The sequence below is a fragment of the Manacus vitellinus genome, unplaced genomic scaffold (genome assembly GCF_001715985.3).
Source record: "Manacus vitellinus isolate BGI_N305 unplaced genomic scaffold, ASM171598v3 scaffold_18_pilon, whole genome shotgun sequence".
Classification (NCBI taxonomy): Eukaryota; Metazoa; Chordata; class Aves; order Passeriformes; family Pipridae; genus Manacus; species Manacus vitellinus.
The window spans coordinates 2,225,226-2,240,265 of NW_021939324.1; the positions used below are offsets into that span (position 1 = coordinate 2,225,226).

Consider the following 15,040-nt stretch of genomic DNA (forward strand, 5'->3'; position numbering starts at 1 on the left):
ATGACAATTAGCATAAAACTGACACTAAGCAAATATTTCATAACAATGCTAACAAACTCTAGATAGCTCTATACTTATTCATATATACAGGCACACACACATACACACTTTATTAAAATACAGCAGAGCATTTGCCTTGAGTACACCTCTTTGTAAGCGAAAAGCCTAGTGTAGCTGGTGTGTGATGCCCTGATTTGAGCAGGGGGTACCAGCAGGAACCTGGTGTTGATGCTCTCAGATGCAACAGAATTTCAACCAGAATCCAAAAAAAGAAACCTAATTTTTACTCCACCCAAAGATTCAGATCACTTTACTATGTTAGAAGGATAGATTAACTCTTTCGACTATATTTAAGCAGCTGAAGGATCACAGGAAGAGTCGAAGCAACTAAATCCAGCTAAACGGAAAATTGAAAAAAGCATTTCACACCACACTGCCAATAAATAAGCAAAGATTTTCACATTTCTGTATAGGACACCCACACAGGTGTGGGTTCAAAAATATATTTTCATGTTTCATTTTCTGCGTCTGTTACATAAATTTTACTAGGAGAGCTTGTGGAAACCCAAAACAAAGTGTATCAACCACCCCACATCTTGCTTAGTTGTGCGTGAAAGTCCTATCCCTTGTTCCAATGAAAAGATAAACTGGGACTCTTAGGTAAATTTTTGGGGCAGTCTGGATAAAGTTTAAATGCTGTAAAAAACCTAACTGGCTTAGATCACAGATTTCACTGAGGATGACTCTTACAGTCCTAACATACACAGAAGAAAATGCTATTGAAGGAGGCATCATGACTTTATAACAGCTATATGGTTTTTTTCAAACAAATTTATAATACTCCTGTCCGGAACCACCAATATCATTATGCAAGTGTGCACGGATGTCTTTGTGTCACATACATACATTTAAAGTGTCATTATACTACACACTTAACATTTTTCTTTACAGTACACACATACGTGCACACACATTTTTCCAAAGCATCCTCTCTGCATAAAATATCAGTAAGTGTCCTTTTTATTCCACTTCCTAAACTAAAACCAACAAAAATTCTATAATACCCCTGTAGCCCAACTGTTCAATAAGACAATTTTGGATTTTCTAAACTCTGATGGGAGATGGTAGCCATTATCATCTGACAGAAAATATCAAAGGATTGTATGATGCCATTCTCCTCACTCAACCAAAAGTTCTAGTAATATCAACGTAAACTTGACCTTAGTTCTATCCCATAAATCCCTGCAATATCTCAAAGAGTGTTTTCCTTGTAAGATGTAATAGCATCTGTTGTTTTGCACAAATTAAATGTTTTGCTTTCCAAAGTTGTGTACCTATGTATTGATGTGTGCGGGAGACATGACTGATTGCGTTTTATCCAGTTAGGTGTCATACAGTCGCAATGCTCTCAGTTTATAAATCACTAAGGTTTAATATATTTTTTATATGTGTTTCATTAAAAGTAGGATGATCAGTGATTCTGTTGCTAGAACAGTGCCATTCAGTAGAGTTTCAATCTTGCATTATGCAGTACTATATCCGACAACTTAAAGACTATAAAGTACTGCTATTTGCTAGAATTGAACTACTACATTCTTTACCACAGAAGTTTTTCACTGATGAAACTGGCACTGATTTTTTGTAATCAGTGAAATGTTCTGTTCATAGCTGCCTTAAAGAGAGGCTTAGACTGTACCTATCTTTTTTTAAGTGCAGTTTCAGTCCTGTAGAAATGAGGTTTCCACTACGGCACATCTTATAGGGCACACAACTTACCGATCTTATGATCAATCCATACTAAACACAGGACATTTTCCTATTAAATTCAGTGGATACTGGGTCAAGCTGTTACATAATATTAATCCTGGGAAGAAGTGGTGCTCCAAACTGGCTTAACTGTGTTCCTGCTAGAACCAGGGAAAATATGCACCAGCAGGTGTCCCTCTGGGGTCTATATTATGACTAGTGTTATTTAGTATCTTCCTTAATGATATAGATGAAGGGACTGAGTGCACCCTCAGCAAGTCTGCAGATGACACCAAGCTGAGTGGTGTTGTTGACACACCTAAAGGACAGGACGTCATTCAGAGTGACCTGGACAAGCTCAAGAAAGGGGCCCATGGGAACCTCATGAGGTTCAACAAGACCAAGTGTACCTGGGTCGGGGCAACACCCGGTATCAACACGGGCTGGGGCATGAGCAGATCAAGAGCAGTCCTGCTGAGAAGGACTTGGGGGTGCTGATGGATGAGAGGCTGGACATGAACTGGCCATGTGCACTCACAGCCCAGAAAGCCAAATGTGCCCTGGGCTGCATCCAAAGCAGTGTGGGCAGCAGGTTGAGAGAAGTGATTCTGCCCCTCTATTCTGCTCTGCTGAGACCCCACCTGGAGCACTGCATCCAGCTCTGGGGTCCCCAGCACAGGAGGAACATTGACCTGTTGGAGCAAGTCCAGAAGAGGCCACCAAGCTGATCAGAGGGATGGAGAATCTCTCCTATAACAAAAGGCTGAGAGAGCTGGGTTTGTTTAGCCTGGAGAAGAGAAGGATTAAGCGTGACCTAATGGCGGCCTTCCAGTACCTGAAGGGAGCCTACAGGAAAGATGGAGAGGGACTTTTTACAAGAGCATGTAGGGACAGGACAAGGGGGTTTCAAACTGACAGCAGGTTTAGATTAGATATTAGGAAAAAATTCTTTACTGTGAGGGTGATGAGGCACAGGAACGTGTTGCCAAGAGAAGCTGTGGATGCCCCATTTCTGAAGTGTTTAAAGCCATGCTGGAGGGTGCTCTGAGCCCTGGTCTAGTGAAAATTATCCTGCTCATAGCAGGGGTGTTGGAACTAGATGATCTTCAAGGTCCATTCCAACTCAGGCCATTCTATGATTCTGTGATTACAGAGTTAGGCCAGTATCACATTATCTGCTGGCTTGACCTGAGGCAGAGACATTGGAAAACCTATTTTAAGAATGAAAAGCAAGCAGGATTTAGTCTGTGCTCTGTGCAAGCTACACAGTACATCATGTTTACTGTCCACTTATTATGGTACATAACACACCATGTTTATTGTCCACTGATTATGGTATGTAACACATCATGTTTACTGTCCACTGATTATGTGTGTGTTAAAGCATGACCTTGGATTCACATCACAAAGGCATTTAAACCTGTAGCTCATTGATAAATACGATCGGTTAAACCACCTAAGAGATGAAATGTAGCAGCTTAAAATTTTCATGCCAGATATACTGCCCTCAATCTCCCAGTGTAATGCTCACACCGCTGGGAATCCTGCTGTGAGCAGGAAGAGGACAATATACATCCCCTTGCAACAAGTTTCTTGGCACTGTTCATAACCACAGAAGACACATGAATCACATTTGGTACCTCATGGAGAACCTGTAAATGGCCTTCTTTCATCAAACACTGTAAACATGTTTAGTTTTGCTCTTCACATGAAACACAAATGTGATAAATGATCATAAATGATGAAAACATTTTCCTTATGCCCACCCACTAAAGCCCTAAACACCTCAGTGTGTTACAAGAAGATGAGTGTTTTACAATATAAGTCTTTTAGAATACAATCTTTTTTTTTTTAATGCTAAATAATGCAACAACACATATATCACAGTACTATCAAGTAGTGTCATCTTCACCTTCACCCAGGGCGTAGTTGAGCTTTATGACTGTGCTGATAAAGTCACCAAGTTCTACAAAATCTGCAGTGATAATATTCACACCACTTTCTCCTGCCTTCTGAGTTCGGACCCACTCCATCATCGCAGGAAGCGCCCTAAGGAGAAAAGAGGAACAATAATTAGTCATAAATCAACGAGACAAATGCATTGAGGCAGGATTTACCAACAGTGACTCCCATCGATCTTACTTGGTTTCTAAGTTTTCTCTGCTAGCATGTGAGAAAGGACTCAGGCTTTTTGAAAACTTTTTTTTTTTTTTTTGTAATTTTCATTCTCTGTGGAAATAATATGTTGATCGTATTTCAACTTCTCAGTAGAAAAGAATGGAAGGAAGATCATACAGGCTCAGAGTAATTACTGATTTTGCCCAGGGACAAGGGAATGGACCAGATACCTTTTTGTTATCATCTGGCCACATGACTCCATAAGAATTGTTTATGGAAAAAGAAATAACAGAGCACTCAAGTCATTTAAAGCATGTTTGACACATTGAAGGAAATGGTGAAAATAATATTTTGAGAGACACTGGAGCAACCATGACTTCTACAGTGTAAGTACAGCATATACCACAATACCTTTTCGTCCACAGTATTGACATCTCAGCCATGAATTATATTTAATCCCACCAACTCTCTTCTAAGATGTCATATTTTTATTATGTCAGATCCTTAGCACAGGAATATTGGGGTGCAAAAGATGCCTGCCTAACTGGGTTTGTGAATGTACAGAAATTTTTCTGATCTGTGAAAATACAAAATAACAATCACAAAAAATATCTATGGGAAAATAAAAGGCTTCTTAGGCCTGCTGAGGAAGTCAAACAGCAAAATCCAGTTTTCATAAGAAAGAAGTTAAGAGAATTCAAAAAAAACCAAGGTACAGATTTTTTCAGAGAAAGGGCATTTTTCAGAGAAAGGGTAATTGACCACTGAAGCAAAATCCCAATGACTGTGACAAACTCTGCAGCACTTTAAGTCCTTAAATCAAGCCTCGATATTGTTCCAAAATTATACTCTTGGTCAACCTCAAGCTGCTGAGTTAAATAAAAGAACCTAAGGTCTGGGCAGGGCTGCAGTGAGTTTAGATGAACATTGTGTTCTCCCTTTTCTCTAAGGTCTATAAATATGTGATTGCCCCTCAGTCAGCATGTTGTGCAGCCTTTTTCACAGGGGCAAGGTACATGTAAAATTTTGGCCTGACAATAATTTAAATCAAGTTGAACATGCTGAACCTAAATCTGCTTTCAAAAGCTTTAGATCTAAAGAAAAGAGAACTATTGGCAGACACAGATTGTACTTGTCAGTGGCTACTAGAATCAGTTAGTGTTTAAAACAGAAAAAAACCCCAAGCAGTTATAATTATATGCCTCTGATTTTACAGGAGAAAGCACAACACGAACATTTTGCTTCATCAAGATGTACTTGAATCCACCATAAGATTCACATCTAAGGCCAGCAAAATATTTTATTTCAGTCATTGATTCAGTATGACTGAATGCACACCACCTCATAAAACTGAACTGAAGCACTCTGCTGTTTATGAACCCAGTCAGCACCTTTAGATTTAAGTCTATGCAATCCTGGGGAGCTGCACTCTGTGGAACTGTAACAGGCACAGGTTAGGTGTTAAATACCCAGCAATGCTGGGCTGCTTGAAAAGATCTGCAAGCAACAAGAACCAGGACAGATCTCAGCAGAAAAGCATAGACCACCAAGGCGATAAAAGGCAACTCAGAGCATCTGTAAATTCCACTTCATCTTCACATGTGAGATGTACTGCTGAACTCTGGACAAAGATACAAGGTTGAACTTAAAAGATGGCAGTGTGTTGCCTTTGTATTTAATACCATCCTATTTAAGCCCAAAGAGTTTGGGGTTTAAAAGTGAACTGATTGATTGTAGGCAGGCACAGATTTTTCCTTCCTTCCCTCTGTATAAGTTGATGACCTTGATATTTTACACCCCCTCGAGGCATAGTTAACTTCTTTTGGTGTCTTTCATTTGTTCTGGAGCTATTTCTGATGTAATTCTGCCTTCAGACCATAGAGTTTGCCATCCATACACCTACCCATACTGATCAAAATACCGTTTTCCTCTTCCTAATGTATTCTTATTAAGCCAGCCTTCAACAAAGTCATGCCCCCTTTTGATTAGTGCCTTATCTTAAACTCAGTCTGCCCTGACATTTCTTCTGCAGTTTGGCTTGACAGTTCAATGGGTTATTTCTCTTTTATTGATATTTCACACAGGACACAGTTGCATGACCCCTTGCTCATATGCATATTGTTAGATAAAGTAATGGAAATCTTTTGTTCATGAGACTAGAGAGCATTTAAAGATAAGTCAGAAATGAATCACATTATCAAACAAAAAAGCTTATTTGCACAGCAAAGCCAAATAACACAATCTTGTACAAAAACACAACTGAAGAATAGTTTTCACTGACCCGAAAGATTTGATCTAGGCTATGTGACTCTGTTTATGATAGAAATTAATACAAAAACCCATACAGGTCATCTTTCTCCTATAGTGCCATCTTGAAAGTGGATTACACCAATCACTGTAAGAAACCACATGTTGTTCAGTTTCAGTACAAATATCTCACATGCTCACAATAATTATTAGAATAAGCCTGACTTAACATTCCTCAGGGTGGTAGCAGTAAAAAACTTGTTCACCCCTTACTTTTCATTTCCAAATTGTGCCTCAAACTAGTGATTGCTCTCACCGAGGGTTTTAGTCAGGTGAACAAACCACCTACATGACTGTGCTCATAGAAACCCAGCATGTGCCATGGTCTTCATAGATGTTCTTGCGCTGCGCTCTGTCAGACACAGGGGAAGCTTCTAGAAACTTCTCACAGAAGCCACCCCTGCAGCACCCCCCGCTACCAAAACCTTGCCATGCAAACCCAATCCATCATGCAATGTTGATAAGAAATTATTTTACACATGAGCATATATGCCCAAGCCCCTCAGTCTGCCAACCCTGACAGCATTACTGCCTCTGTGTTAGGCAGATCCCGGCTCTCCTGCAGAGGATGTCCATGCTTTAGGATCTCACTGCAGCTCTGGCAACAATGTGGCACCAGTCTGGGTTCAGATCCAAGCTTACAAGGACTGAGGAGAACCCAGCCATCTGAGCACAGACTACACTTTTAGATGCTCAAGGTTTGTAATCTCTGCTGTTACTCCAATAACTACAGAGGCATAGTCATACATTCAAAGTCCATTGTGTTAGTGTAATTTTTCCTAAAAAAACAGAGTCATGCTTGTAATAGTGACAGCAATGCCACCATTGAAGTTGCATGCAGGACAGGCTCTGGCTCCCCTGAGGACAACCTCAAGCCTTTCAGTCCTCCAGTGACTCAGCTGCTCTGCTGTAAATTATACAGAGGAAGCTGGATGAGTTGATCAGGAGTCCTGTTGTGGGGTGTCAGCATCTTGAGTAAACACTCTGAAGGCCACAGAAGATGAAAAGTCTTACCTTAACATGCTACAAACTAAGAGCCATGCAGCAGGAAAAACTGACAGATGCAGAATACCTGCAGCCCTTTAAACTTACTGAGTCTGCTGCCTTCCACAGCTGGTCCAGTCCAGCCCTTATGCCCACAATTCTAGTTCTCAAAAGGAATAATTTCTAATTCCTAAGGGTTTCAAAGCCATGTGTAACCCCGAGGCACATGCACAGAAGAGTGCTGCTTGTCTTAGCCAAGAGCCAGGGTGGAGGTAGTAGGGGTGCTCCTTAGCAAGACCTGTGCCAGGAGAAAGAGAGGAGTCTTTTCCTCTCACCCTACTATCTGGGGCACTGTTTTCATCCTGCTGCAGCTCCACTGTCCTGGGTTCGAGTTGGTCAGATCTGACCTTGCCAGGTAGTGCAGCACTGCCCCACAAACCAGCATCTGAAATCAACTCCCTTTTCCACATCCCTGGCAGAAGTGGAGGAGCTAGTGGCACTAGTAGTGCAGGAAGGAGAAAGATACAGGACTGGTGGGCTTTAGCTGTGGCAGGGGAGGATGGGAATGGCATGTTACCTGGGTTTGACAATAGATTGAGATCAGGAATCCTGGTGATAAATTTTCTGTCCTGAAGGAATATGTAGATTATCTCATTTTCTTGCATTGACTGGAAACCAGGAGGTACCAGACTGCTGCCCCTCCCTCCCTCCCAGGGTGATGGGAGGAAAGTGATGTGACTGATCTGATGTGGAAGGACCTCATAGAAAGGGTCTGGTTCAGCCTCAGCCACCACCACCACACCTCAGCATCAGCAGCCAGATCCATCCCACCACTCACACTGCCGAGCAGATTTCTGGAGTGACCTTTGCACCTGCCAAAAAGACTGCATGAGAAGGGAAAGACTGGAGGAGATCTGCATAGTAGGGACCTACTGATGCTGAACAACGCAATGTCATGCAGAGATACTTAATGTAGCTGTATTCCTTCTGAGACCAAAGCATTTATCTCTAGGTAGCACCTCAATAGGTCAGTCAGAGGTACTCATAATTTGGACATGACCTGGGTATCATGATGGCTTACATCATGACTGCAAACATACCCTACATCATTTTCAGCCTTTTTTTTAAGGAGCCGTATACTTTCCCATATAGCACTGCTATAGCAATTTTCATTTACAACCTGGTAAAATCTAGGCTCAGCTTTGACACTTATTTTATTACCTCTATTCTCCCTGTTCTGCTTGCTTGCTCGCATAACCAGAAATATGCACAGGTTTATTTTTAAATTTTTCTCTTCTTTCAGCAACAATTTTCTGATGCATTAAAGGAACTCAGCTGAGAAATGCTGACCTAAATCTAAACAAAATAGGCATAGACCTTTTCAAAACTACTGAATATTCAAGTCCTCTCTTTTCTTTAAATCTATCAAAGCTCTCAAGTGGACTTCAATGACATTGAATTTTGTTTAAAAAATAGTAATTAAACATTCAAGTAACTTCAAGCAGCAAAACTGTAAGCTCCATTAAAAGCTTTCAGAAAAAAAAATGACCTAATTACTTGTATTAAAATCTGCTTTAAAAAAGCTGTTCATAGGTATTTTAGTTCAGAAAGAGGGTTGATCATTTGGGGTTTTTTTAAGTCTGAGTCATCAAAGGCTGACAATGTGACAGAAGACTAATGACAGCAGCACTCTAAGACAGGACCTCCCGTGGTGAAACAGCCATTCCTCTCTGCAGAGCTTCCAGGGAAAAGGAGGAGAAAAAGCAACTTTGCAAACACAAATCAAAAGAGCTGTTCGCTGTTTAGAGTTTGATCACTGAAGGCAGAGAACAGGTTTTCTTTGGGAGTGCAAGGAGTCACTAAGAGAAATTAGTCTCATTCACAGGGTGTGATGCTGACTAGCATTAAGTCCCCATTACCAATAACACCAGTGAGAACTGCAGCAGGTCCCTTTGCTCAGGGCAAAGTGACATGTGGCATTTCTTCCCCCTCCAGCGAAGCACACACCCTCCCTCCCTGTAGCCTTTCTAGCAAGTTGGTGTTACTGTTCAACAAAAAACAGAACCCCTCTGCATGAGGACGTACTCACACAAGCCTGAATAGGAATCCCTGTAGTCCTTAACTTTCCCCTGCTCCATCCGATTTTACCAACCTTTGCAAGAACACTGAATTCTGGAGCCGTAACTCAGCACATACTGACTTTGGCTTTTCAAGGATGCTGAGATTCATCACTCCAGTGGGAGCAGTGAATGTCTTGTGTGTCACTGAATCATAAAAATCACGACTGGAAAGAACTTTGAAAAGTCATTCAAGTTCATCCAGCCCACCTTGAGCAGGATCAGCTACATGAAGATGAGTGATACAAATCACTCCTGGAAAATGTTCAATTTAATCAGTACTTACAAACTTTCTCTGTATTCAGAATATCCCTATATAAAAAACCTTATACATCCTCATTGCCTCCAACTGGACTAACCACAAATGGATGCCACCAAAATGATGGCATTAAGGCATGCTGCTCAAGTGTGTTCACCATGTCCTCACTCTGCTCCTGCTAAAGATTTACTCTTCATCAGTAAATAAGCTTCCCTGTAGAGGATGAACCTTAGGTACCATTCCACACTATATAATTCTACCATAATTTTATCTGTGGTAAAACTAGTTTAAAAGGTCCTCTTTTATATGCCAGCTGTTTATTTCTGCTCCCTGATCAAAATTTACAATTCTCTCAGTTGTGCTAATAGATCTGTAGAGGAAAAATGAAAACAGCACATGGAAATGGTCTGGATTAAGAGAAACACAACAAATATTTTTGCTCCCTCTCTGTCCCTAATTCACTGACAGGATTTGATTTATAACAGGTCAGGTCCTCCCAAACTGCTGAATTGAGACAAACAAGGAACAAACAAACTGAAGCACAGTGATTTACATGAGCTCCACACAAACAGGCTGGGAAGGAATTCCACAAATGCACTTCCATACCCCTCAGATGCTCTCTAGGTAGCAGTAGCATTGTCATAAATTTGGCACTACCAAGGTCAGGATGAATAGAACCAGAAAATTTGGACAACACTGGGTAGGAATTTCTTTCCCTAGATCCTGAATGAACGTTCAGCTGACATGTTACAAGAACTACCTACATTAACCTCCAGCAACACTGAATTTATTCTTCTGAAAAATTTGTCTGTAATTCAGTCATCTCCAATTGCTGTATACAGTTTGGAAACACATCTAATCAGATGACACAAACAACTGTGCTGGGGTCAGATGAATCTTTTAATGTAACTATCTTAGCAGCATACTCTTCAGAGTCACCAGGAGCCAGATGTCTTCTCTCCCTGATTGAGCTATTGTTGACTTTCTGGGTTTCATTTTTAAAGAGAGGCAGAAATGAGCTCAAAATGCTTAGTCCTACTCTCCCTTCAAAGAACATTTCAGCTAAATGTATTGAATCTACATGTCTATCCTTGTACAAAAATGAAATGGGATATTTAGTAGCAGCAAATTGTAGTTTCTGGAGGTGATTAATGTTCAATATCCTATTTCTCCCTGATTCCATGTTTTAAACTGTTTCACCTAGAACATTAACTAACAGCGTTCGGAATGCAGACAGCAGGAAAAGGATTCAGTGGATGCTGTAGTACAAAAGATCTCACTAAGGAGACAACTGTAGTATTTTGGTTATTTTGGTTAATGTAGTAGGGAACTACACTGGCAATGCTAAAGCTAAAAGCTTGAGCTGCTACCACACGTAAGTGTGGCATTTAGCTTTTACATCAAGACTGAAAAAGGCCTTGTAAAACAAGACTTATGGTAGTATGGAAAATGCATAATAGTCCATGGATTAACAGGAAAAATACTACCTACTGTGAGGATGCCTCTGTTCAAAGGCTGTTTTTATTCAGTAATCCAGCAGATCAAGTTAGACAAGCTCATCAACTGCTCCTCTGATCTGGAGTTGTGCAAAGTCTTTGACACAGTCATGACATCCTTGTCTCTGAACTGAGGCAACATTAAATTGGTGGATGGACCACTCAGTGGATAAGGAATTGGCTGAATGGTCACACTCTGAGAGCTGGGGTCAATGGCTCAATGTCCAGGTGGAAAGCTGTGACAAGTGGCATTCCTCAAGGGTTGGTATTGGGACTGGCACTTTTTAACATCTTTGTTGGTGGCATGGACAGTGGAATCAAGTGCACCCTAAGCAAGTTTGCGGATGACACCAAGCTGTGTAGTGCAGTGGACATGCTGGAGGGAAGGGACGACATCCAGAGGGACTTGGACAGACTTGAGAGATGGGCCTGTGTGAACCTCATGAGGTTCAACAAGGCCAAATGCAAGGTCCTGCAATGGGTCAGGGCAACATCCCGTATCAACACATGCTGGGGGCTGATGGGATTGAAAGAAGCCTGGAGGAGAAGGACATGGGGATGCTGATGGATGAGAGGCTGGACACAAACTGTCAATGTGTACTCACAACCCACTCACAGCCAAATGTGTCCTGGGCTGCATCCAAAGCAGTGTGGGCAGCAGGTCGAGGGAGGGGATTCTGCCCCTCTACTCACCTGGAGCTCTGCACCCAGGTTTGGGGTTTCCAGCAGAGAAAGGATATGGACCTGTTGGAATGAGTCCAGAGGAATCCATGAAGATGATAGCTGAAGCAGAAGGCTGTAACACGTCTCCTATGAAGACAGACTGAGGGACTTGGGATTGTTCAGCATGAAGAAGAAAAGGCTTTGGGGAGACCATATTGCACCTTCCAGTATCTAAAAGGGGCCTATAGGAAAGCTGGGGAGGGACTTTTTACAAAAGCATGTAGTGATAGAACATAGAGGAATGGCTCTAAACTGAAAGAGGCAGGTTTTATTAGGAAGAAATTCTTTACTGTGAGGGTAGTGAGATACTGGAACAGGTTGCCCAGAGAAGCTGTGGATGCCCCATCCCTGGAAGTGTCCAAGGCCAGGATGGAGCTTTGAGCAACTTGCTCTACTGGAAAGTGTCCCTGCCCATGGCGGGGGGGCTGGAATGAGATGACCTTTAAAAGGTCCCTTACAACCCAAACCATTCTATGATTCCACATTAATTGGTTATGTCTTTGGAGATCACACAGGGGTGATCAGGGAGACCAGAGTGGATTTTTTTCAGATTAATAGTGTAGCTTGCAAAACTGTTTTCTTCCTACCTTGAAATGAAACTGAATCTCACCAATACTGGAATTCTTTGCTATTGAATATGGAGACAACTAAAAGGTATGAAACTGCAGGCAGCTATTTGCCACAGTACCTTGTTCAGTATATTCCAAAATACATTATTCAGACAGACATATGTAGAATAATTCATATGAAAGGCAATGTTGAAAAATGCAAGGAAAATAACTATATTCAAATAAGAGAAAGTTGGAGTAAAAAGATGTATCTTGCTGCTATCTGTACAGCAAGAAGCAAAGGATATAGTAAGGGCTTCAGATAACACATCCAAATAACAGAAATTGGCCATAATTACAGATGATGAATGATGTTGTGATTAAAACAAGTCAGAAAATTAGATGGTTGAGACAAAATTATATAGGAACATACAGTTTTTCAGTTAATTAAAAAAAATATTAAATGTCTAGATGATCTTCAATGTAGTCAATTAAACATTCTTTTCTCACTCTTTGGTGTCTTAAAGTTTAAAATTTTAAATTAGATGTCTTTTTTAAAAAAAAGCTATTTTGAAACTGTCAAAACACTTCAATATTTCTAAAACATTAAGGTAGAAAATATCAAGCTTAACCGTTGTCTTACGTATTTTCCTCAAACATAACTAGTCTTCAAGTTTGACCCCATTTCACAAATTGAATCAACAGTGTTCACAATTCTGTTTTCCCAGCACATTTCTGTTTAGCATCAAAATTCCTTCCTGCTGTACCTCTCTCCATCTGAGGCACCACTTCTGCTTCCTGCTGTCTATTCTTTTCTTCACCAAACCTTCTTCTGCATAGCTGGTTTTACAATTTCCCTGGCAAGGTGTGTACCAAAGGGATACACAGGGTCAAGGGTCCTTATTGCACCACTGTCGTGGCCACCCAGGGTTTTGGCACCCAGCACCCCAGGCTGGTGCCTAGACCATAGGCTAAAGGGGTCTAGGGATGTCACACACCTGCTAGCTTCTCCATAAAAACAGCTTCCTCTCACCACAGAGGAGGACTAGGCTGCTTACTATAATTTATACATTTTCTGGCTTCTAGCTCTGGCCTCCCACAGCTAAACCAGCTTTGTTAATCAGCTGGATCCCAGAGGCACTATCCTTCTAAATAGCATCCTGGGCATTGCTGTGAATCATTTACCAGGAGCAGCCTTCCCTGAGCTATTCCTCTTTCCTTCTACTTACTTTCCTCACAACCCAGAATTAAAAAGCCCAGAGCATTCACATGATAAACCCTTTACTATGCCAATGATAATTACCCCAAATATAGTACCCAGGAGATATTACAAAATAGTCACTGCTCTTTTACAGTGAGAAATGTTTGTTCTGGATAGAGCTGGGGCCAAGAGGTTCACTGGGTTATCTTCCTGCCAAGCTCGTCCCAGGTCAGGAGAAACTGTCCCTCTAAGACAGACTTCTTTGACTTCTCAGTAACCATGAATGAATACTGCAAAAGCACCTGTTCCCCCATCCCCAGGTGGGGGTCCCCATCCCATGTGTCTCAAGACCAGAGAACTCCTGGGGCAAGCAGACTAGCAGGGAACAGAACACTGTGAGGTCCTGTCTTCCCATCTCCAGTCATAAGGCAAGTGCCATGGACAAACCTGAGCATAGCTGCCTTTGGAAAGCCAGGTTAGCAGCCATGATGTTCTCCTGTAGAAGAGGGCCTGAGAGGAACCTGCTAACTAATGATCTCTGTTCCTCCTTCACAGCTGGCAGAGCTCATCTTAAAAGCAGTCAGCTTTCTCACTTCCACTTTTCCATCTGTAAGACTGCTGGAAAACTTCACTGCAAGGAGCCCTCCTCTCACTTCCAGCCTAAATTTATTTATTCGGTGTATACATGTTGCTCTTGTTGAGAACACCAGCCTTTAGCCTAAGCTGTTCTTCTCCCTCCCTGGTATTTATTCCCCTGTGATATTTACAGACAGTAGGCAATCACACAGCGTCTCGGGCTTCACTGTGCTAGGATTAACAAGACAAGTTCTCTCAATATCTTCAGCAATTCACATCCTGTTTATCCTAGTTAGTAGTCCCTCTCTGCATCTGTGCCAATTTTATCTACTCCCCAGAACATGGATGATCAGAACTGCACTGAACATCCAAAAAAGATATCCTACCCACACCTCAGATAGTAGTATCACCACCTTTCTGCACATGCTGGAAATGTCTAGGTGTGTATCAAGAGGATATCACCCTTTATTCCAGATTTTTCCTATTGAGGGCTCAGCTTTAGCCAACCATGGGTGACACTCCAGCATCTGCCTTGCCTGCTACTCCCAGCTGATGAGATCTCGCCTTACCAGAGCATGCTCCCATCACTATGACCTTGCACATTATACCACTGAATGTCATCTTATCTCTAAGTACTGAGATATCCAGGTCTTCCTGCATGTTTCCCCTCAGCTTTCCTTTGTTACACTGTAGCCTCTTCATGTTACCAGCAAACTCCACTAGCAGTTCCCTACAGCTGACTTCAAGTTCCTTCATGGAAAACCTAGACATGACCCAGCTCTTTGAGCACCCTTCAGCAAGTCCAACTTAGTTTTGGGTTTTCAAATTCCACTTCAGTTGATAACATCCTACTTAACACTTTATCAGCTGCATTATACATTATTCACCAGCTGCACCTGGCCATACCAAGTGTGACCTCGAGGGAGGTGATTCTGCCCCTCTGCCCTCATGAGACCCCACCTGTA

General features: G+C 41.7%; 1 protein-coding gene across 1 annotated transcript in view; it reads right to left on the bottom strand.

The window, feature by feature from the left end:
- Positions 1-3,599: 3,599 nt before the first annotated feature.
- PLCXD3 (phosphatidylinositol specific phospholipase C X domain containing 3) overlaps positions 3,600-15,040 on the bottom strand; it is a 46,454-nt gene continuing 35,013 nt past the window's right edge. Inside the window, exon 4 of the mRNA XM_025894900.2 lies at positions 3,600-3,795. Coding sequence (XP_025750685.2) covers positions 3,639-3,795 — 157 coding nt within the window. The 3' untranslated portion in view covers positions 3,600-3,638. The remainder of the gene's footprint in view (positions 3,796-15,040) is intronic.